The 26,099-nt window shown below is 39.9% G+C and overlaps 1 protein-coding gene across 2 annotated transcripts in view; it reads left to right on the top strand.

Annotated features, from left to right (window-relative positions):
* The first annotated feature begins 9,594 nt into the window (after positions 1–9,594).
* Gsdme (gasdermin E) overlaps positions 9,595–26,099 on the top strand; it is a 66,298-nt gene continuing 49,793 nt past the window's right edge. The window contains exons 1-2 of one of the 2 annotated variants that reach the window (XM_048786349.1): positions 9,595–9,872; positions 25,226–25,455. In XM_048786349.1, the coding sequence (XP_048642306.1) occupies positions 25,245–25,455 (211 nt within the window). In that variant the 5' untranslated portion in view covers positions 9,595–9,872; positions 25,226–25,244. The remainder of the gene's footprint in view (positions 9,873–25,225; positions 25,456–26,099) is intronic. The other variant, XM_015490141.2, reaches the window with a different exon arrangement.

Raw genomic sequence — 26,099 nt, 5'->3', positions numbered from 1 at the left:
TGTCCTTTGTTCTGTTATCTTGCAGTGATAGAATATAGGTGGGGAGACCCAAAAGGTGAGGGGCAGATGGGCCAGAGGAGTAATCTGGGCAGGAAGGGCCTGGGGCCGCTTCTGATTAGCACCTGCCTGTTTGCTGCTTCATTAACATTTCTTTAGAATGGGCTCTGGGCCTTGGGAACATTAACATTTCAATTTCCCCAAGTGCTGCTCTGCTTTCCTGGGCTCCATTCTCAACAGGGCCTTCATTTTCGATTTTACTTGATATTAGACCTGATTTACCTAACTACACTAACTACCTATCTTTAAACCTGGCTTCAATTTCACTCATTAAAGGACGAGCTCTATAAAAGATATTAAGTCTGTTGTGTACAACTATTTCTCCAGTGCCTGGCACCTACTAGGGGTTCAATGAATATGTTGAGGGAATTGTCTATCTTCGTTCATTCACTGAATTAACATGAGAAGACATAATGCAACTTACTATAATACAATTCAATATAAATGCTGTGTATGTTTGAACTGTTGATGAAAATCATCTGATAAGCAAGTTAACTTGGTGAGACTGCTTTAGGGCAATACAATTTATAGCATATCATGGCACACAGAGAAAAAAAAAACCATTTGTACAATAATTGGCCAAAGTCTCACATCTCAAGGGTGCAAGGCTTCTAGGCTCACAAGTCACCTGTGTGCCGCACTGTGAAACTGCTTTAAGGGTAATGTTTAATCTACCAAAGAGACCAATCCATTGGACTAGGTCTATTTAAATGGTTCCCAAGGATGAAAGAAGAGCTGAGGCCAAGAAAGGGGTAAAGAGGTGCAGAGAGAATCTCTAAATGCCATTGTCCCGTTGTCATACAAAGCCTTCCCCAATCTGGTCTCTGCCTACTTTCTGGTCTTATTTGGCCACTCATCCTCCAAATCTTCATAAACCTCCCCTTCTGCCCTACCTGCTCCCCAATCCCCAACCTAAAACTTAAATCTTACCAATTCCTTTCCCCCCCCCCCAATACTGGGGATTGAATCACCAAACTACATCCCCAGCCCTTTTTAAAAATTTTTAAGTTTTGAGACAGCATCTCACTAACTTGCCCAGGCTGGCTTCAAACTTGTGATTTTCCTGCCTCAGGCTCCTGAGTCACTACTATTACCCACCACACCCAGCCTCAGTTTTACAAGTTCTTTGTCCATCTTTTCCAGGTGCAGCCCAGTAGCTGTGTTCCTGCCTTCCCCAGCAGAATCCCCTCCCGGTGTTCCTGGGTCTTTAGCTTACAGCACTGTGTTTGCATTTCTCCAGAATTTTAAAGACTGAAGTAACGTCCTGAGAGACTGAGTTTAACCTTTAATTTGCAGGTGAAACATATGAGGCCCCAAGAAGTAGAAGGGCTGTACTGGTCACAGGGCCAGTTGGGGGTGGTCTTGGGACAGGGGTGTCTTGGCCTTCTGCTTTTTTGATTACCTAATTTGATTTCTTTTGCTAATAATGACACATTATAATTTATAATTTATTGATGGGTAAGAACAGCCTCATTGGAAAGTCTATATGATCTGTAGCAACAACCAGATGGTCCTTAATAAAACATTAATAAGGCAAAAGCAGATGGCATTTAATAAAGTATTATATAAACATGTCTGAAAGCCATCAAAAGCAGTTTTTTTCTGGACTTCTTGGTAATGGAGAATTATCAGACAAGACATAAAAGAGGAAATCAGCCTCTAAATTGTGATGTAAGAAAATGTTTTAGGTTTTTGAAGATATTTGAGATAATAAAAGATTTTAAATTAAAAATTTCCCTAGATTTCTTAGCCCTCCAATGTGAATGTTTTCTTGGTGACAAGGCAGAAATAGAATTCAGGAACTTTCAAGCATACCCACTGGGCTTGTCTGGATCCACTCCTATCAGTCTGTTTCATTACCTCTCCCAGGTGAAATTGCTGGGTTCTTTTAAAGCTTTTTCAGCAAGTCACTCCTCTAGTAGTTGTACGCTTCATAAGGACAGTGACCTGCCTTTATTCAGGTATACAATAAGTACGCAACAATGTTTGCAAAATGGAATGGAAATCTAGGGAATCAGAAACTAATAATAATACCTACCATTCATCACGAACTTACTGGGTGCCAGACAGCTAATTCCAGCAGCCCTGTGAGTTGGATGTTAGTGTTACTCCGTGTAATAGGTGAGAAAACCAACGATGGGAGGACAAATAGGAGGCAGGAATGGGACTCAAACTTAGCACTTGTGCCAATTCCTAAATCATTATACAGGTAAGTGTTAATCAGATACTGGCAGTGACAGTGGGGTTTGTTTGGTATTTGGTGGCATTGATGTTTTTCTCATTTAGTATGAAGAGGCAGCAAGGGAAGATGGATTTAAGAAAGCAACCTTACCTGAAATTGGAAATTTCTGGGAGCCCATTTCCTGTTGGCTGCCTGCATTCCTCAGAGAACCAGCCTTGTGGTGAGATGACAGGCACAGTTCTTTGGGAAAAAAAGAAAAAGAAGCTTGAAGATTTCAAAATATAGTATCGGGGAAAAAAAATCTACTAGTGCCAATAGTTTGGGGAAGAATGAAACATTTTATAGTGTCAAAAGTGCCCAGGTGAAAGGATTCAACCTCCAAAGTTATTTTGTATTTCATTGTTCAGACTAAGAAATGAATTGACTTGGTGCGTTGGCAATCAGTCAAATGCCAAAATACCTTTCTTCTTGCCAAATTGCTTCCTCCATTGCAATTAGCCCCTTTAAGGACCTTACCAAATAGCAAATGTGTGTACAATTCCCACTTTCCCCCTCCAATTACAACTCAGCTAAGAAGTTTTATTGGTAATAAATTGTTTTAGATGAAACACTGCTCTTGCCATCTCTCTCCAGTTTCTCCAAGTGTTCTTAGATAACCTTTAAAACAGGTGGAGGGTTAAAAAGGGCTCAATTTTTTTCCACATATTTTTATTGGTGCACTATAGTTGTACGTATTGATGGGATTTGCTGTTACATATTCATGCATGCACATAATATCACAATATAATTTGGCCAATATCACTCTTCATCAGTTCTTTTTTTTTTAGAAATAGAATGTTTACACAATCTGAAAATATATTATTTAAACTTAATCAGTTTAACTATCTGGGGCTGCCCTGTTCAAGATTCTTCATGAAATCTCTGATTGGAACAATACCTATTTATCCTTTCAGAAGCATTTTGTGGCTGAGTTTACTATGGCTCTGGGAACCCAGTTTTTTTTTCCCCTGGACCCAAAGACTACTTCTATCCTTCCTTGTAGTCAGGAGGTACCATATGACTGACTTCTGGACAAAGGAAGGTACGTAAAAGTGCTGGCCGCGTGCAAGGATACAAATCCCCCATAAGCTGGGCGTCTCTGGGTCTTTCCTCATCTGCCTGCTGGAGATACCTGTGCGAAGAACCCTGGCAGCCTGGAGTGAAAAATGGTACAGCTTCCACCAGCTTGGTTCCCGAAAGAACAGAGACTGATCTCCTGTACCCCCACCTCCCACAGCCTAGAACCAACTTTGATTGTTTACTGAATAAAACAAGAGTACTCTTTGAGTCATAATCTGGGTGTTTATTTGTTTTCTCAGTCAGTTTACCCTAATTTACTTTTCTTAATTAACCACCTTTGGTCCTCTATCATGTTACATGCCCCAACCCGTTATTCCCGACACCTGGACATTGTATTTCTCACCCTTTATCCTTACGGTTTCTCTGTCTGCCTTTCCAGGTAGACTGCAAAGCTTTGTGGACACAGAGAGCCTGGACCACATTTCCCTAGCTCATTCTTATGGTTCTCAGTAGTTAATATAATGCTTGGCATCGAATACAACCAGAATGTCACTCTAAAATATGTCTCTTTGGCATAATAATTATTTTTGAGTTTAAGGCAATTAAGAACCAGCAAACAGGAAAAGTTCCTTACCTTCCAACTTTTCTGCAAAGATAGGATATAAATTCCCCTTTCCTAGAGACTCATACAGATCCTTATCAGCCCAAAGAAGACTCCAGAAGAATCTGCAAGTAAACCTTCCTCCACATATTTAGTTTCCTCTTATGTACTTACCTTCCCACAGTGTCCCACCTTTGGAAGCTGAAATTGCTTTCTTTGATCCTGTTATTTCTCTATAAGTTCATTGTTCTTTGTTAAATATGCTATGTAAGCCAGAGTTCTAAGCCATTACTTTGAGTTATTTGCACTGAGTTCTCTCCTCTGCAATGTGCTTTGTACACATTAGTAAACTTCTTTTTCTCTTGTTAATCTGCCTTTGTTGCAAGATCCCCAAAAGAATAAAGGTGTGGGGAGGTGAACTTTAGGCTTCCCTATAGCACATGGTAGATCCTTAAGAAATATTTGTTGAATTAACAAGATGTTGAATGCACGGACAATAGTGAAGAAGAATAATGGGTTGAAAAAAGCTTGCATAGCTCTGTATTGTATTACTCTGAATATTTCTGTAAATCTGATGTCTGGTGGATGTCTTCTGCAAGTCTCCTTAATGCTGACAATGATATTTGTTTCTATGTGAACAATGGGAAAAATATAAGCTTTTATTAACTTTGTTTATTTAATGCCATATTCTATTATAAAAAGAAGTGTGGTTATTTAAAAAAAAAAGTGTGTGATTGGAGAAGCCTAGAAATGCAGAATAGAATTCCTTTGAATTGGGGCTTGATTCAGCTATAAACTGCTCTGGAGGTTACATTCTGGGTTCTCAAGGGCTAAGTCATAGGCCTCAAAGCTGCTAACTTATTTCTTGGAACCTACCTACTTAGAGAGTTTTTGTAGCCCTGAGCCTCTGTATAAGAAGTTTGACTGCCCTGAGACCACCATGATGAAGAGGCATATACACTGGGGCTCTGACTGATAACCTGATTGAGACCTGACTTCTAGTCATCCCTGCCAGGGCACCAACATAGGTTGTTATGGTCTGAGTGTTGTGTTCTCCTCAAATTCATATATTGAAACTTAATCACCAATGTGGTGGCTGTAGGAAATTGTCCTTTGGAGAGCTGATTAAATCATGAAGATGGCATCTTTCACCATGTGAGGACTCAGAAAGAAATCCCCATCTATTAACCAGGAAATACTGAATCTGCTAGGATCTTGATCTTAGGACTTCCAGCCTCCAGAACTGTGAGATACAAATTTCTGTTTATAAGCTACCTGGCCTATGATTTTGTTATTAAAACAGCCTGAATGGATGAAGACATTGATGAAGCCATCTAGACCCTTTGGACCAGGCTATTTGTCTTCCTTCAGCTAAATTGCTTTGAGTGACCCCAGCTGATGCCACATGAGACTGAAAAAAAAAAATTGCTCAACCGAGCCTGCGTGAAGTTCCAATGTGTAAAATTAGGAGATATAACAATAAAATGGTTGTTGTTTCAAGTTACTAAGTTTTGGTGGTAGTTTGTTATGCAGCAGTTGATAACTGGCAAAGCAAATTACTTCATCATTCCTTATTTACTCAGTAATATTTGAGTTGAGAATTTTAATATTGACAATTTTGGCTGATCATTTGTTGATTGCCAAGTGAATTTCAGTTTTTCTCAAGTCAGTATCTGTATGTTGCAAGTGAACAAGAGACATTTGGGAAACTGAAGAAGACTTAATTCTGGACTATATTTAATCCTCCATAAACCTTTAATTTTTTTTTCTTGCATCCATGGTACTGTGGATTAATCCTAGGACCTCATGAATGCTAGGAAGCCCCTAGCCCCTTTCATTTTTAAAAAATTTGAGACAGAGTCTCCCTAAATTGCCCAGGCTGGCAATGATCTTATGATCCTTCTGCCTGAGACACCCAAGTAGCTGGGATTATGGGTATGTGCCACCATGCCTAGCTAAACTTTTTATTTTAAAACTGTAATTGGTAAGTAATATGCATTGGCAATACAATCTCCAGTTTAGAAAATACTTTTGAGATTTAGGGGGAGTAAATGAGATCAGTTTAAAAATATATATCAATGTATGCCAAATTTTATTATAATTTATGTTAGTAGTTATGTTCCTCTGGGAAACAGTTAATATGGTAAGAGGCACATTTACGAAAAGGTGAACATTTTTTTTGCCTTAACTTAAAGGCAATTTTAACTCTAAAGTAATTAATTGAGGAAAGAAAACTTTTATTGAGTTCTATTATGTGCTCAGTAATAACATGATCTCATGACAATACTCGGTAAGTAATTTTTAAGTGGGAAGTCATGCAGTTTTCCTAAGGTCATTCAGCTAGTAAGTGCTGGCTGGATTTGACCCAAATCCGACTCATTCAAAGCCTATGATTTATCTGTCCATAGAGGCTATTCACTGGAAAGAGTCCAGGTCTCCAAGAGTAGCTTCCATAGAATTAGGAAGTAGTTATGACAGCCAGGCAGAGCTGGTTTATTTATGTGTTCATTTATGAAATATACTCTGTTAGTGAATTTTACCAATTTTTGCTGCTATTTACATATCATTTCCTATGTAAAAACCTGGGGATAGCTGGGTACAGTGGCATATGCCTGTAACCCCAGCAGTTTAGGAGGCTGAGGCAGGAAAATCAAAGCCAGCCACAGCAACTTAGCGAGGTCCTAAGCAACTTAACAAGACTCTGTTTAAAATAATAATAATAATAATAATAATAATAATAATAATAATAATAATAATAATAAAAAGGTCTGGGGATATGCCTCAGTGTTTAAGTGTCCTTGGGTTTAATTCCCTGTATTAAAAAAAAAAAAAAGAATTCGGTATTGAGTGGGGAATACCCAACACATCACTGATTTGTTTCAGAAATTCTTCCCCAAACTTCTTCAGTACTAGGGATTGAACACAGAGGTACTCTACCACTGACCTATGTCTCTAGCCCTTCTTATTTTTATTTTTTATTTTGACACAGGATCTCACTAAATTGTGGAGGTTGGCCTTGAACTTGCATGCTTCCTGCCTCAGCCTCTTGAGTTGCTGGGATTATAGGCATGCACCACCATTGCATGTTTCACAAGTTCTGCAACTTGAAACATAGTTTATATTTAATGAATCTTTTGAAAAGCAAATATGACCACCCCAATTTATCTCCTTGGAAATTGTTTCTATTTCCATTTTGCTAAGACAATATACCTATTATGGAGTGAGAAGGCTGGGGTTTGATGTTTGGTTTGACTTACTTTTTTCTTTTTTCTAGTTGGGCCTAAACCTCCCATCTTATTGGTCCATCTGAAATCTATAATAATAATAATAATAACGTTAAAAAAATTATGGTTTGCCATATTCCTCCACCTTAGACAGGGAGAGTAGGAGAATAGCATAATCCCTCTTTCCCTCCCAATGCTCAGGGCAGGTTCAAACACTGCTGAGTGGGGTGTCCTCTACTGTGTTTCCTATTTTCTTTTGGGGTAGTCTGTACCCTATGGTGGGTTAAAAACAGGTGGTGCCAAGAGATCTGGGTTAAAGTCATAGCTGTCTCTCCTAGGTAATTTCCAAGTTTGTGCCTCAATTCTCTCAGCTTGAACTTCTAATTGGCTGTGAGGATTAAACGAGTCAATTATTGCATGCAGAGAAAGTGCCACATGCATTTTAGCTGCTAATACTATTACTGTCTTCCCCAGGTATTTAATTTAAAGGCATTGGATAGGACAAAAAGAGTGAATGAATTTTAAGTCACTAAGTAATCATTGCACCAAAAAGCTCAAGCAGCCCCAATTACAAATGGCAACCTAGCTAGATGGAGAACTAGCTAGATGGCAACCATGAAGTGGTGGGAACTGCATGAACATGGTGTTCATGAGGATGTTCTTAAGGTTAATGCCCTAGGTCAGGAGGCAATAAGCTCTGAGAACAAGCTAGAGTCATCACTTGTCTTAGTTTACTGTGTGCTGCTAGAACAGAATTCCTGAGACCCAGCAATTTATAAAGAGCTGAGATTTATTTCTTACAGTTCTGGAGGCTGAGAAGTCCAAGGTCAAGTAGTGCTGAGAAGGGTCTTCTTGCTTCGTCATCATCTCATGTCAGGAAGATTGAAGGTGGGACGAAAGGGAAGTGGGGAGGAAGGCAGGGAGACAGGACGAGGGAGAAAAGTGAAAACAGAAGAGAACAGGGGTAGGAAGACGAGGAGACCATACCTGTAATCTCAGTGATTTGGGAGGCTAAGGCAGGAGGATTATCTCAGCAATTTAGTGAGACTGGTCTCAAAATAAAAAAGGATTGGGGATGTAGCTAAGCAGTAAAGTGCCCTTGGGTTCAAGTCCCAGTACCACCACCACCACCACCACCACCACCAACAACAACAACAACAAAACCCAAAGAAACAAAAAACCTGATTCCCATGATAACTAATTTATTTTGATAATGACATCAATCCATTCACGAGGGCACAGCCCTCATGATGTAATCACCTCTTAATGTTCCTACCTCTCAACACTGTACACTGAGTATTAAACTTCCAACACGTATGCTTTGGGGGACACAATCAAACCTTAGTATCACTACATGATTCTATTAAGACAGAGAACTGATATTATCCATGAAGCCTCTTGACCAGTCTGGGATAGTGCTTCCTCTTTCTTTCAATATCTAATTACATTGGCAAGGGAAGGAACCCCAAGGGTCCACAATTATTTCTATTTATTTTATTTATTCATTCATCCAACAAGCAGTAATTGTATGCCTACTATTGCACAGATGCATAAGATTCCACAGTGTAGCTGGAGAAACAAGAAGATCCATTCCTTAATTCAACAACTATTTACTAAATATATACCATGCAAATAAAAGTTCTAAGTTTAGAACTGGGTATAGTAAACAAAGCAGACAAAAATCCCTGATGGAGCTGACACTTTAGGGAAGAGAAGAATAATATGTGAAATAAGAATTATAAACCCAGTCTAGCTGATGGTTATAAGTGCAAAGCAGAAACATAAAGCAGGAGAGGAATTAGAAGTGTTTCTGCTGGTGTGTGTGTGGGGGGGGGGGAGAGGAGCACTTTTCAATGTCCATAGCCAGAGAAGGCTTCACAGGTGGGTAACAGCAATGCAGAGTCGGGGCACAAGACATAGCCCTGCCTCCCACTTTCTCCTTCCTTGAAGGCAGCCACAAAGTCTTTCAAAGTTTTCTGAGTGCAGAAATTTTATTTTCTCTTGTTTAATGCACAAGAGAACATGATTTATGAACGCTGACTCAAAGGTTATAATTTTTCAACTCAGTTAAGCAGCAAACAATTATTACAGCCATGCTCAAATTCCCTCCTTCAGGATTTACTGAGTACGTAGTATGTGAGTGAGGTTTGGTTTTGCCCTCAAGGAGCTTGGAGTCTAATTTACTGCTAACCCAGTCACAGCACAGATCTCGAAGCTCCCAGGCACAAACAATAGGGGTTCGCGCCGGCCAGGGTGGCCTGGGACTTTTCTGGTGGAACTGTGTAGCCACAGTTGTAATTCACATCCTATTATGGATTGCAACCCCGGGGGTGAGGTCTCTTTGGCAGCAGGCCACCGAGCTCTCTTTCTCCCAGTGCCTCGGCCAAAGTCGAGGCCCAGGAGACCCGGCTTCGGGTGTCACGCGAAGGAAGGGAACCAGTTCTGGCTGGGCCTGCTCAGAGTCTCGGGCCGTCCCCGGAGCCCAGAACCGTGGCTGGCCTTGCTCTCCTCTGCGTCTCTGCGGGCCAGGCCGCGCCCCTCCGCCAGTGTCTGGGCACGCTCCTTCCGCTCCTCCCGCGGCTTCCCTGCGGGTCCCGCGACTCCAAGGGGCGGGGCACCGAGCAAAGGTCCCAGCGGGCCCTCCCTCTTGGCTCCTAGAACGTCGCTGCTGGCCGGCGCGCGCCGGGCTCCTCTGACTGCGGGCGCGGGCGGGAGCGCGCGGCGGCGGGGGACCGAGCGGTGGCGCGCGGTAAGTGTGCGGCGGGCGCGAGCTGAGACTCCGTTGCGGCTCCGTTTTTTTTTTTTTTTTATCTGCCCAGGTGTCCGCTGCAGACGCGAGTCGAGGCCGCGAGGCGCGATCTCTCCCGGACACCCCTCTTCTCCCTCCCTCCCTCCCAAGGCAGATGAACCCCCCTGGCTGGCCTTGTCGCGCCCCATCCTCCCTATTCCCGGCCCCAGACTCCATCCCATCACATCGCCCTCTCCCCGACTCGCACCCACCAGCCCTTTCTCATCCCCTCTTCCTCTTGCCCGCGCCTCTCCCTTCGTGGGTGTTGCTAGGGCAGCTGGCACCTTCTTTCCCCCGCATCCCTTCACCACCCTGACCCCTCTTCATTCCTTGTTTTCCGGTGTCTTCCCTGAGTGTTGCTGAGGCCTCCCCAGCATGGGGGCGTGTGTGCATGAGAGATGGGGTGGGGACCAAGGCCAGGAGCAGACAAGGGATTCAGTTTCTCTGGCCCCACCTCTTTGGCCCGGATTCTAATGGGCCAGCGCTTCGGGTAGAGGCCAGATCCCACCCCCTACCCTCCTTGATGTTCCCAGAAGGACCAGATGACTGAACAGTTGCCTTGGTGCTTCATTTGGCCTTAGGTGGACGACTCTGGACCCTTTCTGGACCCTTTCTGCACCTAAGCGAGAAAGGCCAGAGTGCACTTCTTACCCATTTGCTGTAGGCCGAACCAACACAGGACCCACCACTGGGGCCGAATGGGACAGTGAGAGGGATGGATGTCTTGAGGTCCATGCCCTCAAGAGGCAGTCAGACAGACCAACAGACTAGAGGCTGAGTTAGAGTGGAATGAAAAAAGTGCTGTGAGGTGTGAGAAGCAGCCGAGTAAATGTAGAATAAAATTAATAATCTTCAAAATCCACTACCAACAATCTGTCAGAAAGGAAAACTGTCAGGAGCCCGGTGTGTGTCAAAAACTGGTAATCCCAGCTACTTGGGAGGCCGAGGCAGGAGGACCACAAGTTGGAGTTCAACCTGGACAACTAGGTGAGAACCTATCTCAAAATAAAAAATGAAAAGAGCTGGGGATGTAAGTTAGTGGTAGAGCACACCTGGGTTCAGTCTCCAGTACTGCAATAATAGTGTGCATACATTCATACGTACATAAAAGGAAAACGAGAAGTTGAGCCCAGACTACTAGATAGATTAAGAAATCTCCTTGGGTCCCTAAAGATGCCTTCCTTTCTTTCCTTTCCTCATTCACCCCTCCCTCCTTCCTTCCTTCCTTCCTTCCTTCCTTCCTTCCTTCCTTCTTTCCTTCCTTCCTCAGGGTCTTGCTAAATTGCCCAGGCTGGCCTTGAACTTGCTTCCAGAGTAAATGAGATTGAATTTAGGGGCACTTAAACACTGAGCCACATCCCAGTCCTTTTTAAAAATTTTTAAATTTTGAAACAGGGTCTTGCTAAATTGCTTAGGGCCTCACCAAATTTCTGAGGCTGGCCTTGAATCTGCAATCCTCCTCAGTTGTGAGCCACTGGGATTACAGGTGTGTGCCACCATGCTTGACTCTTTTCACTCTTTTTGAACTCTCCAGGTGCTCAGAGAATTTCTTCTTGCTTTCTCTTTTTATTTTTATTTATTTATTTGGTACCACGAATTGAACTCAGGGGCACTTAACCACTGAGCCACATCCCTAGCCCTTTTTTATTTTTTATTTGGACACAGGGTTGCTTAGGGCCTGGCTAAGTTGCTGAGGCTGGCTTTGAATTTGTGATCCTCCTGCCTCAGCCTCCAGAGCTGCTGGGATTACAGGTGTCCCCACCGCACCCTGCTCTATTTTTAAAAAATTATTTGGTTAATTTTTTTGTGATGCTGGGAATGGAACCAAGGATCTCTTGCATGTTAGGCAAGCATTCTACCACCTAGCTACACACCCCCAGCCCTCCTCTCTATTCCTAATCAGGCCTCATCTTCTGTTATCCATTCCGCTTCCCAACAACCTTTGCTGCCTCATCCCTTCTCCTTGTTTAACCTTATGCCTGTCTTGCAACCAGTATGTCTTCGTTTCACATACTGATTATTATTTTCAGAAGAGATGATAGAGTATCTTTAATTTGTCTTTTCATTTAAAAAATGCACTCAGGTACTGGACTGTAGACACCAGAAGTTATAACAATTTAACACCTCTGTTTTAATTTAGCAGATTCAATTTCACTTTGTTATTTAGAAAACTAAAAATAATTCAAAATGTGTTGAAGTTGTTAACAATGAGACAAGCACACAAGTTCAGCCATGTCTCATTTCCCCAGACAGTGGGGAAATAGTGTGAGTTCCACTACAATGATTTTTGGTTCCACCACAACTGAAGTTTACTCTTTCAAACTCATTTTCTGACTTTCCAAAGTGAGTCATATGTAGTCCAAATTTTAAAAGAAAGAATTGAACAGAGGACAGCAGAGCAAGGCAGTCCAAGGCACTGGTTCTGGACTTCCATGGATCTGGGTGGGATTGTGGCCCAGCAATCATTCTCTAGGATACATCCAAGGCCCTCCAGCTGAAGACCGGGAGTTGGACATGTTGGGTTTGTTGTACCTTGCAGCAAGGAAGACCCTGGGTATGTAGCAGGTGATTTTGGAGGAAGGGTTTAGGGAAATGGGGCTTTGCTCTGGGTCAGATGCTGTCAGGATGTAGAGGAAATTCTATGATTATTACCTTCCTAAATCTTGTCTAGAAGGAGAGAAGCTCATAAAGAGGAACTGCTATGGTTGGTCAAGAAGCAGCAGTTGCTCATTAACCAGGACTGAGTGGGAGGTGGTATTTGGTCATTTTTGTGGTTTGGACAATATTCGTGTTTGGTCTGTGGCCAGATATGATTACGGGGTGGTCTTGTTTTTGTCTTGATTCATGATCACAGAGTGGCTTTGCCTAATGTTGATGCCCTGAGACATCGCTCATGTTCAGCAGGAGAATGCCAAGCCAGCTCCTTGCCATACCAGTGCCTGGCTGAAAGCCCCACACCAGCTCCCTGATGTCAGTGATGCTTCTCTACTTCTCATGATGTTGAGAAGTTATATAATGTCTTTGAACTTGAGTTTCCACTTCTGTAAAATGGGAACTGTTCCTACCTCCTAGGCTTTGTGAAAGGAAGTGAGGAAACATGTACAAAGCATTAAGCCAAATGCCTAGCACAAAGGAGGAACTCAACAAATGCTTGCCCGGCTTTATCTAGTGTATTTGATGTTGAGGTTTCTCCCCTAGAACTAGTCTAGCAGAGGCCCAGAGCAGCTCTGCGGAAGAATCCTTCAGGGGATATGAGAAAGAGTCAGGTCTCTTGCAATTTATAGGTTATGTCTATGACTCCATCAGTCTTGACTGGTTGTAGTGTCTTCTCCTGCAGTCATGACTTTAGAGGCTACTTTTAAGATGCCTTGTGCCCACAAGCCAGTGGACCCAGTTGGCTGTGCATTTTGCTTGCTGTGATCTTGCTTACTTGGTCTCTTCTCTCCAGGTCTCTTGTCCAGGAGTCTGACTCTATGATGTCCTTACCACATTTACTTTGGCTCTCTGGGTTATAATCTGCTTTGAGCTGTGAAACTAGAGAGGCAATTGAATAGACTTTGCTCACATCTTAAGGCTCTAGGTGAGCTCAGGTTCTGTGTAACACTTTTTTTTTTAGGCATAAACTATGTGAGCTCTATCTTCCCTGAGGCCATTTCCATCTACTTCCAAATTGCAACATTGGAAATTTCAATCCAAATCTGACTTCCGGTTAGTTGAGATTTCAACCACTGAGCCACATCCCCAGTCCTCTTTTATATTTTATTTAGAGACAGAGTCTCTGATTTGCTTAGGGCCTTGCTAAGTTGCTGAGGCTGGCTTTGAACTTGTGGTCCTCTTGCTTCAGCCTCCCAAGCCGCTGTGATTATATAGATGTGCACCATCATGCTCGGTTGGCAATGTGGGTTCTAGATCCTTCACTCATTTGAACCTGAGCATGTATTTTATCTTCCTTGGCTAGACCAGTTGCTCAAAATATTTGAGAATGACAGTGGCACTGTATTGCCTCCTAGCGCTTCATGGCAGACCGTTAATTTCTAGCCTATATATTTTTTTAATTTTTAAATTTTATTTATTCTTATTAGTTGTATGTGACAGCAGAATACAATTCAATTCACATTACACAAATAGAGAATTTTTTATTGCCTCTGGTTGTACACAAAGTGGAGTCACACCATTTGTGTTTTCATATATGTACTTAGGGTAATGATGTCCAACTCATTCCACTGTCTTTCCTACCCCCATGCCCCCTTTCTTCCCCTCCCTTCCCTTTTCCCTATCTAAAGTTCATCTATTCCTCCCATGCTGCCTGCTCCATCCCCATTATGAATCAGCATCCTTGTATCAGAGAAAACTTTTGGCATTTGGTTTTTTGGGATTGGCTTATTCCACTTAGCATTATCTTCTCCAATGCCATTCATTTACCTGCAAATACCATATTATTCTCTTTTAATGCTGAGTAATATTCCATTGTGTATATATATATCACATTTTCTTTATCTATTCATCTACTGAAGGGTATCTAGGTTGGATCCACAATTTAGCTATTGTGAATTGTGCTGCTATAAACATTGATGTGGCTGTGTCCCTGTAGTATGCTGATTTTAAGTCCTTTGTGTATAATTGAGGAGCGAGATAGCTAGGTCAAATGGTGGGTTCCATTCCCAGTTTTCCAAGGAATCTCCATACTACTTTCCATGTCGGATGCACCAATTTGCAGTCCCATCAGCAGTATATGAGTGTATCTTTTCCCTCACATCCTCGCCAACACTTCTTGTTGTTTGTATTCTTAATAGCTGCCATTCTGACTGGAGTGAGATGAAATCTTAGAGTAGTTTTGATTTGCATTTCTCTAATTGCTAGAGATGTTGAACATTTTTTCATATATTTGTTGATTGATTGTATATCTTCTTCTGAGAAGTGTCTGTTCAGGTCCTTGGCCCATTCATTGATTGGATCATTTGTTTTTTTTGGTGTTAAGATTTTTGAGTTCTTTACATATCCTAGAGATTAGTGCTCTATCCGATGTGCACATGGTAAAAATTTGCTCTCAAGATGTAGGCTCACTATTCAGCTCACTGACTGTTTCTTTTGCCGAGAAGAAGCTTTTTAGTTCGAATCCATCCCATTTATTGATTCTTGATTTTAATTCTTGCGCTTTAGGAGTCTTATTAAGGAAGTGGGGGCCTAATCCCACATGATGGAGATTTGGGCCTACTTTTTCTTCTATTAGGTGCAAGGTCTCTGGTTTAATTCCTAGGTCCTTGATCCACTTTGAGTTGAGTTTTGAGCATGGTGAAGGATAGGTGTTTAATTTCATTTTGTTGCATATGGATTTCCAGTTTTCCCAGCATCATTTGTTTTCTCCAATATATGTTTTTGGTGCCTTTGTCTAATATGAGATAACTGTAATTTTGTGGGTTTGTCTTTGTGTCCTCTATTCTGTAACATTGGTCTACAAGTCTATTTTGGTATCAATACAATGATGTTTTTGTTACTCTAGCTCTGAGCATGGTTTAAGGTCTGGTATAGTGATGCTACCTGCTTCACTCTTCTTGCTAAGGATTTCTTTAGCTATTCTGGGTCTCTTATTTTTCCAGATGAATTTCATGAATGCTTCTTCTAATTCTATGAGGAATGTCATTGGGATTTTGATTGGAATTGCATTAAATCTGTATACTGCTTTTGATGGTATGGTCATTTTGACAATATTGATAATCTGCCTGTCTAAAAACAAGGGAGATCTTTCCGTCTTCTAAGGTCTTCTTTAATTTCTTTCTTTGGTATTCTGTAGTGTTCTTTGTAGAGGTCTTTCACCTCTTTTGTTAGGTTGATTCTCAAGTATTTTATTTTTCTTGAGGCTATTGTAAATGGGATAGTTTTCCTTTTTTCTCTTTCAGAGGATTTGTCACTGATATACAAAAATGCCTTTGATTTATGGGTGTTGATTTTATATCCTGCTACTTTGCTGAATTCATTTACTAGTTCTAGAAGTTTTCTGGTGGAATTTTTTGGGCTTTCTATGTATAGAATCATATCATTGGCAAATAGTACTAATTTGAGTTCTTCTTTTCCTATCCATATCCCTTTAATTTCTTTCATCTGTGTAATTGCTCTGGCTAGTGTTTCAAGAACTATGTTAAAAAGAAGTGGTAAAAGAGGGCATCCCTGTCTTGTTCCAGTTTTTAGAGGGAATGCTTTCAATTTTCTCTATTTAGAATGGTGTTGGCCTGGGACTTAGCATAGATAGCTTTTACAATGTTGAGATATCCCTAGTATCCAGTTATCCCTAGTTTTTCCAGTGTTTTGAACATGAAGGGGTGCTGTATATTATTGAATGCTTTTTCTGCGTCTTTTGAGATGATCATATGAGTCTTTTAAGTCTATTGATGTGATGAATTGCATTTATTGATTTCCATATGTTGAACCAATCTTCATCCCTGGGATGAACCCCACTTGATCATGGTGCACTATCTTTTTGATGTGTTTTTGTATGCCAGAATTTTATTGAGAATTTTTGCATCTATGTTCATTAGAGATATTGGTCTGAAGTTTTCTTTCTTTGATGTGTCTTTGCCTGGTTTTGGAATCAGGGTGATATAGGCCTCATAGAATGAGTTTGAAAGTGTTCCCTCTTTTTTTTGAAATAATTTGAGGAGTACTGGTATTAGTTCTTGTTTAAAGGTCTTGTAGAACTCAGCTGTGTATTCATCTCGTTCTGGGCTTTTCTTGATTGGTAGGCTTCTGATGGTGTCTTCTATTTCATTGCTTGAAATTGTTCTGTTTAATTCCTGTATAACATCTTGGGTCAGTTTGAGTAAATCATGTGACTCTAGAAATTTATCAGTGCCTTCGGTATTTTCTATTTTATTGGAATACAAGTTTTCAAAATAATTTCTGATTATCTTTTATATTTCTGTAGTGTTTGTCATGATATTTCCTTTTTCATTATGGATGTTAGTAATTTGAGTTTTCTCTCTCCTTCTCTTCATTAGCATAGCTGGAGGTTTATCAATTCTATTTATTTTTTCAAAGAACCCACTTTTTGTTTTGTCAATTTTTTCTTTTGTTTCAATTTAAATGATTACAGCTCTGATTTTAATTATTTCCTGTCTTCTGCTTTTGGTGTTGATTTGTTCTTCTTTTTCCAGGGCTTTTAGATGTAATGTTAGGTCATTTATTTGTTGATTTTTTTTTTCTTCTTTTAAGGAATGAACTTTCCTCTTAATACTGCCTTCATAGTGTCCTGGAGATTTTGATATGTTGCATCAGTGTTCTCATTTACCCCTAAGAATTTTTAAATTTCTCTTTGATGTCTTTTGCAACCCATTGTTCATTCAATAGCATATTATTTAGTCTCCAGGTATTGGAGTAGCTTTTTTAAAAAAAATTTATCATTGATTTCTAATTTCATTCCATTATGATCTGATATAATGCAGGGTAGTATGTCTACTTTTTTGTATTTACCAAGAGTTGCTTTGTGGCGTAATATATGGCCTATTTTAGAGTGCTGCTGAGAAGAACATGTATTCACTTGTTGATGGTAGAAATATTCTATATATGTCAGTTAAGTCTAAGTTATTGTTTGTTTTATTGAGTTCTATAGTTTGTTTGCTCAGCTTTTGTTTGGAAGATCTATCCAGTGGTGAAAGAGTTATGTTAAAGTCACCCAGAATTATTGTGTTGTGGTCTATTTGACTCTGGAACTTGACAAAAGTTTGTTTGATGAAAGTATATGCTCCATCATTTGGGGGCATATATATTTATAATTGTTATGTCTTATTGACGTATGTTTCCCTTGATCAGTATGAAATGTGCTTCTTTATCCCTTTTGATTAACTTTGGCTTGAAATATTACTTTATTTGATATGAGTATAGAAACCCCTGCTTGCTTCCACAGTCCATGTGAGTGGTATGATTTTTCCCAACCTCTCACCTTCAGTCTGTGGATGTCTTTTCCTATGAGATGAGTCTTTTAGAGGCAGCATATTGTTGGGTCCTTTTTTTTTTTTTTCTTTTTTAATCTGCCAGTCTATGTCTTTTGATTAGTGAGTTAAGGCCTTTAATAATCAGGGTTATTATTGAAACATGATTTGTATTTCCAGCCATTCTTGTTTATTTTTGATATTTTATTGACTTGGTTTGTCCTTTGATTAGTTTTTCCTTTAGTGTAATACCTCCCTCTGCTGATTTTCATTGTTTTTTTTTTTTTTCTTTTTTTCCGTTTCCTCCTTGTGGAATATTTTGCTGAGGAAGTTCTGTAGTGCAGGCTTTCTAGCTGTAAATCTTTTAACTTTTTTTTTTATCATGAAGGTTTTTATTTCATCATCAAATGTAAAGCTTGATTTTGCTGGATATAAGATTCTTGGTTGACATCCATTTTCTTTTTTTTTAAAATATTTATTTTTTAGTTCTTGGCGGACACAACATCTTTGTTGGTATGTGGTGCTGAGGATTGAACCCGGGCCGCACGCATGCCAGGCAAGCGTGCTACCGCTTGAGCCACATCCCCAGCCCACACATCCATTTTCTTTTAGAGCTTGGTATATGTTGTTCCAGGATCTTCTCGCTTTTATGTTCTGGGTTGAAAAATCTGTAGGTATCCTAATTGGTTTCCCCCTATATGTAATCTGATTCCTTTCTCTCATGGCTTTTAAGATTCTTTCCTTATTCTGTATGCTAGGCATTTTCATTATAATGTGCCTTGGTGTGGATCTGTTGTGATTTTGTTCATTTGACATCCTGTAAGCCTCTTGTATTTTGTTTTCCAATTCATTCTTCATGTTTGGAAAAATTTCTGATATTATTTCATTGAATAGATTGTTCATTCCTTTGGTTTGGAACTCTATGCCTTCCTTTATCCCAATAACTCTTAAATTTGGTCTTTTTATGCTGTCCCATATTTCTTGAACATTCTGCTCATGGTTTCCTACTATCTTCATTGTGTGGTCTATATTCGTTTCAAGGTTACATATTTTGTCTTCATTGTCTGAAGTCCTGTGTTCCCTGTGGTCTAATCTGTTGGTATGCTTTCAATTGAACTTTTAATTTGGTTTATTGTTTCTTTCATGTCAAGGATTTCAGTCTTTTTTTTTTTTTAAGAACCTATATCTCCCTATTGAAGTAATCTTTTGCTTCCTGTATTTGCTTATGTAGTTCTTTATCAGAATGATCTTTTGCTGCCTGTATTTGTTCTCTGATATCATCCTTTAATTAAATTATGTATATCCTGAAATCCTTCTCTGTCATTTCTTCTGTTGTGCTGCCCATGGATTCTAATAATTTAGTATTTTGATTCATTTGGGGCACCTTTTTCCCTTTTTTTTTTCCCCATGCTGTTTGTGTGTCTTTCTTTCTAGCACTGAGTATCTGGAGTGTTACTGTTTTTTCACATTTCAGGGTTATAGTGCCTTTTCAGGGCTCCAATAACTCTCCTACCCAGCTGGTGTTCCAAGCTGGGATTTGCCAGAACTAAAGATGGTGGTGATGGTGTCTCAAGATGGAGGTGGCTACTTTCACAGATGTAGTGTCAGATTGGATGGGGTGGGCCGGATGGTGGTGTTGGGCAATGTGTTCAAAGATGCAGCTCGGACAGACACAGTGCAGGCTCTGCAGGCATTGGCTGGGCTGACCTGGGCCTGCCTTTCTAGCCTATATTTTGGGTAATCTCTCTATCTTATTAAAAGTTTCTAGAAACAGAAAATGGGTCAAAGACATCAACAGTTTTAAAAAAGAAATATAAAAAAGGCTTTAAACAAACTAAAGGATGCTTGATTTCATTTGTATTAAAATAACAACCTAAATCTATATTGAGATTCCATTTCTCACCAATTAGATTGGCAAAGATACAAACGTTTGATAACACACTATTGCTAAGACTGATATTTTCACACATTATTGGAGAGATTGCGGAATGGGACAACCCATAAAATTACAGATGCATTTACCCATTGATCTAGCAATCCCTCCTCTAGGAATCCACCCTTCAGATACACTTGCTCATGCATGAAAAATATGTACATATAGGAGTACTTAGTGGTATTTTTAAAATAGCAAAAGTTTTAGAAACAATTCAAGTAGTGAGCATTATAGGACAAATTAAATAAACAATGAAAAAAAATTCATGGGAGGGAGTACTATGCATCTGTAAAGAGGTACTAATGTGGAATGATCTCTAGGAAGTTTTGTTTCATGACACAAAGCAAGGGGCAGAACACTGTGTAGACTCCTTTTGACATGTATTTGTATAAGGAAATATGAAGGTGATATAACTGAACAGAAGAGAAATAAAATGGTAGAAAAGACAAGGACATGGGCAGGAATGAGATTTCTCAGTGTATAGCTTTTTTCATATAGTTTACTTTCTAGAATTTTTTTTTTTTTTGGTATTGGGGATTGAACCCAGGGCACTACCCCACTGAACTACATCCTCATCTCTCTGTTTTTATTTTTGAGACAGGGTCTTGCTAAGTTGCCCAGGCTGGCCTCAGACTTCACTATCCACTGCCTGAGCCTCCCAAGTCTCTGGGGTTTCAGGTGTCACCACGCCTGGCCATGGTTCACAGTTTTGCACCATGAAAGTGTAGCATGGGTACAAGCTTAGTGACAAAAGAGAAACCTCCAACATCAACTTCACTAGGAGATTATTTTCTAAGAATCACATGATTGAATAAACCTGATTCTAATGAAAACCTACTGAGCAATAGCCAATTTCACTAATTCTTCCCAAAGCAGCATACCCTGACAAGCAGGCAAATTGGCTGTGTTTGATGTTAGATAAAGAAAAAAAAATCATTAAAGATTAATTTAGGAGTTCCCTTGTTTTCACCCTCTAATCCCTCTAAGGGGGATTGGTATCATTACCAAGGCTTTGCCATCCACAACAGATGGATTGTTATTTTGTTTTTTTTAACAGCTAGTCTAATTTTGCTTCTACAGAAACTTGTTCAATCTGAAGGCAAGTTTCAGCTTGAGACTCCTTTCAGTCCCAGAAAAGAATACAGAAACCATAAAAATAGAGATCCTGATACCAATGGTAAACTGAGGCAGGCCACTCTGGGCCTCTTCTCTTGGACTAGCAGGATAAATTCATACAGGCCTTTGGGGAGACTCTGTTTCATTAAAAGTTCTCTCCTTGTGTTTGGAAAAATAAACTCTGCACCTATCCCAAGGATGATGGCAGAAGTTACTGACCTCTTGTTCCCATCAATCTGCTTCCTGTCTAATCCCTGTCTGGTAACTGGCTTCTTATTTTCAACCCTACACTTGAGCTCCTTGGAGGACATCCTCAGGGTCTCCTTTACATCACCATCGCCCTTCATCCAACCAGACTTCTGTCCTTTGGCCACTGGTAGAGTTCAGAGCATTATTGTTTTCTTTTTTGTTTCACATCTGTTTCCCTCCTGTGCATTACTTTTTTTAAAAAATTTTATTTATTTTTTTATTTGTTTTCAGTAGTTATACATGACAGTAGAATGCATTTATGCACTTTGATATATCATACATAGATAGGATATAATTTCTCATTTTTCTGAGTGTACATGTTGCAGAATCATATTGGTCATGCAGTCACATATATACATACAGTAATAATGTCTGTTTCATTCTAGTATCTTTCCTATCCCTACATCCCGCTCCTTCCCTCCCATCACTTCCCTCTACCTAATCTAAGGTAACACTATTTTTCCCTAGTGCCCTCCCCCATCGCCTTATTGTGAATTAGCATCCACATATTAGAGAAAACATTTGGCCTTTGGTTTTGTGGGATTGGCTTATTTTACTTAGCTCCAAACATTTACTGGCAGATTCCATAATTTTACTCTTCTTTAAAGCTGAGTAATATTCCATTGAGTATATATACCACATTTTCTTTATCCACTTATCTATTGAGGGACACTTAGGTTGATTCCATAGTCTAGCTATTGTGAATTGAGCTGCTATAAACATTGATGTATCTCACTAAAATTCTGGCAAATCGCATACAAAAACATATCAAAAAGATAGTGTACCACAATCAAGTGGGATTCTTCCCAGGGATGCAGGGTTGATTAAACATATGGAAATCAATAAACTTAATACATTATATTAATAGACTTAAAAACAAGAATCATATGATCATCTCAATAGATGCAGAAAAAGCATTTTACAAAATACAGCACACCTTCATGTTCAAAACATAGAAAAACTAGGGATAGTAGGAACATACATCAACATTGTAAGAGCCGTATATGCTAAACCCAAAGCCAGCTTAATTATAAATGGAGAAAAGGTGAAAGCATTCCCTTTAAAAACTGGTATAAGACAAGGATGTCCTCTTTCACCACTTCTATTCAACATCATCCTTGAAACTCTAGCCAGAGCAATTAGAAGAAAGAAATTAAAGGGTACACATGGGTAAAGAAGAACTCAAACTACCACTATTTGCTGTGCGTTTCTTATTTTGCTTTCAGGAGATCTTTCTAGGTGACCATTCTGATCACATGGCTCTGTAGTCATACCCTCCAGTGGCTCCTGCTGCCCTGGCTCCCCTTTGGGGGGGGGCATGGGCCTTCAGGCCCTGGTTGAGGGGCCTCCTTGGCCTTACCCCTGGCTCTTCCCCACTCTGCAGCCCTGCACTCAATGCAGGAGTCAACCCCAGAGCATGAGAAGACATCCCAAGCCTGCCGAGGAAAGGGTCTGAGCATGGCAACATGACCCAGTGTTCTCTGGGCCGTCGCCAGTTTGCCGATGGCCCATCTTCCTGTACTCTCTTCCCCAGCTCCCCGCCCCCCACCTGCAACTCCCCGCTGCTCTAAACTGTGCTCCTCTGCAAAAGTAGCATCATGGTGTCCTTCCCTTGATGATCTTCTTCTTGGCCTACAAAAGTTGATTCGTGGGTGCATCAACTTCAAGAGGACTGAGGTGACAGGGAACCTCTCTCCAGTTGGCTTTATGTGCCTTTTTCTTGTTTCATTCCATGTAGCTATTTGTGCCCATAACTAACATAAAACCTAGCTATTTCTTCTCTGGCCACCAAACTAGTAGCTCATTAAGGAGAAATTATTATTATTATTATTTTTAAAATCTCTGTATCCTAAATGCTTAAACACAGTTCCTGAGTTTAGTGTGTACCCAAAAATAATCAATGAAGGATTCATTAAATGATTATGGTAAATGAATAAATGAGTCTTCCATTGAATGCAAGATACTTGTATACTTTATGAGAGATGAAATTGAGATGGGAGCCAGAGTATACTTAGTGGTTCATCTTTGTTGTTCATTGTTTCAGAAACAAACTTTCTTAGCCAGGTGCAGTGATGCATGCCTGTAACCCCAGTGACTCTGGAGTCTCAGGCAAGAGGATCACAAGTTTGAGGCCAGCGTGGGCAACTGTGTGAGAGCCTGTCTCAAAATAAAAAATAAAAAGGGCTGGAGATGTATGTAGCTCAGTGGTAGAGTGCCCCTGGGTTCACCCCTGCAAAAAATAGATCTTCCTTGCATATTTTAGAATTTCTTCCTTAAATGTTCATTTTTTGACTGTTAATATGTAAGAATAGGCTCAGGTAGCAACTGCTTCATAATAATCCAGGTAAAAGTACTTTAAAGAAGAACTGATGCCCTAGAGGAGATTCATGTTGAACAAAGCAAAATGGTTAAGATCCTGCTCTTAAATTCTATGAAACCATCTGACCACGTAACCAGGCCAAGCAGCAGGGTGCAAACCCTATGAAACATAGCTTTCTCTATTAGACTCAACTTAACCATGGATAGGTTTGTTTTTTTTTTAAATATTGTTTCAATTTGTGTTTTTTAAATGTAATTTTTAAATTATATACAAGTAAGTATACGTGTGTGTGTGTGATTTGTGTAGTTTGTGAATGGTGAATTGTTTATTTTCCCTGTTTTTACTGGGATATTTTAAAGCCTGATCTGTAAAGTGTTTTTGTTTTTTTTATAAGCACTTTCATACTTTGTTATAAATATTATTAGCACTTTCTCAGTTTGCCCTTTTTCTTCTTTTTAAATATTTTTTAGTTGTAGATGGACACAATATTTTATTTATTTACTTTTATGTGATGCTGAGGACCAAACCCAGTGCCTCCCTCGTCCGAGGCAAACGCTCTACCACTGAGCTACAACCCTAGCCCCTGCTCCTTATCTTTGTAAAGGCCCTTCTTATCCTACAATTGTACAAACATTTCTCTGTATTTTTTTTTCATACTACTTTTATGGTTTTATTTTTCCTCAAAGGAACTGCTAATCCATTGAGAATTTCCTCATGTGGTAGAAGAGAGGAATCAGATTTTTTTTTTTCCAGAAGGTCAGCCCATTTTTCCAACACCATTTGTTGATAGTATTGTACCTGTTCCACTAAATGTAGTGCTTTTCTTTTCTATCTTCCAGTGTGTCTCTTCTTTTCTCTCCAGCTAAATTGTGACTGTGCTATTATTTCTAGGTTCAGTAGTAATAGCAAGTTAATTTTCATTTCTGAATGGGAAGGATCACAGTGTAGAGGACACTTTTGACCTTACAGAGAACACAATCATCCCTAAGGGACTGGTTCCAGGATGCCTCACCCCCTACCCATCACAGATGACAAAATCTTCAAATGCTCAAGTGGTGATTTTTTTTTTTTTTTTTTGTACTGGGGATTGAAACCTAGGACGGTTAACCACCGAGCCACATCCCCACCCATTTTTATTTTTTATTTTGAGACAGGGTCTCTCTAAATTGCCCAGCCTTGCCTTGAACTTATGATCCTCCTATCTCAGCCTCCCAAGTTAACTGGAATTAAAGGCATGTACTATCCCGCTCAGCTGCCTTCCAGATTCTTGGTAGGATTGTATTTCTTCACCCTCATGGTTGGATGAAACTGTGTAACTAGCTCTGATAAGTTATAAGTGAACATGCCATGTGTCCTGTTGGGCCAGAGCATTTAATTACAGGTGTGAGAACTTCCAGAATTCTTTCTGTTAAATAATGACTGATGATGTTTAGGGCAGTGACTTTTCCTTTGGTCTGGATCTCAATGACTATAATAAATAGCGCTCTCAGCCCATCCTGGATTGTGATCAACAAATAAATCTATTATTATAAGCCACTGAGACGTGAGTATTGTTTGTTCCAGAAGCATAACCTAGCTTATCCTGACTGATTCACATATTGTCTTTCAATATCTCAATTTAATTTCTTTGTCATCAACTGAACTCAAATTAGAGGGCTTCATTGGGAGAAAATATTATTTCATATGAATGATTGAGATTAGGGAGAAATATTTTAGGAAAAAAAGACACAAAATAATAACTTCATTTGATTTTAGGATAATCTTATTTTTTCAGGTAATCTGGTACCTTCAAAATGTTTGCCAAAGCAACAAGGAATTTTCTTAAAGAAGTTGACGCTGACGGTAACCTGATTTCGGTATCAAACTTAAATGACTCTGACAAGTTACAACTTCTAAGTCTGGTGACCAAAAAGAAGAGATACTGGTGCTGGCAGAGACCTAAGTACCAGTTTTTATCTGTCACTCTTGGAGATGTACTCACAGAAGATCAATTTCTGAGTCCAGGTATGTTTCTTTGTGTATTCTATAATTATTCCCAGACATAAGATGGATCTTCTTTGAGACATGTGTTCCCTGGAATTGAGGTGATACCTTCTAACTAATTCTCATTTTTCTTTGCCTACTGTCTTAAAAACATATCCTTACTTAAAATTAATGAAATTCTGCATGCACAACATGACAGCTTAATCTTTTAAAAATATTATTTCAATTTTGGTATAAAAGTCAGTCATGTCCATCATAAATGTTGTGGGCACTCAGCATAAGTGGAATGTGTCCCTACTCAAAATTTTGTTTGGCGTTGATATTGGTGATGCCACATACCTATCCAAGGGGGTGTAAAGGGTTAGTACCTTCTAGGGAGCATAAGGCAGACTGTCAGACTGGGCCAAAAATGGAATCAGAGAAGGGGTAAGGAGACAGGCTCAGTTTTTATTGTGATTACTGGACGGAGATGGGGTACTGATTGGAGCTTGTGTGGTGTAGTTTTCTCTAGCATCAATGAAGGGAGCAACTGGACTTTCTTACTAGTTTATCTGGATGTGCAACAGAAAAAGAAGAGAAAGAGTGTGGGGGGGGGCGTGGAGCTTGATGGCTGTCAACAGACAGATTGCACAAAAAATTGGACACAATATTATAGTACAGTCAAG

This window comes from Marmota marmota, unplaced genomic scaffold, assembly GCF_001458135.2.
Source record: "Marmota marmota marmota unplaced genomic scaffold, marMar, whole genome shotgun sequence".
In the NCBI taxonomy this organism is placed as follows: Eukaryota; Metazoa; Chordata; class Mammalia; order Rodentia; family Sciuridae; genus Marmota; species Marmota marmota.
Note: the sequence above shows the minus strand (reverse complement) of the source record. Positions and strands in the feature narration are given on the sequence as shown.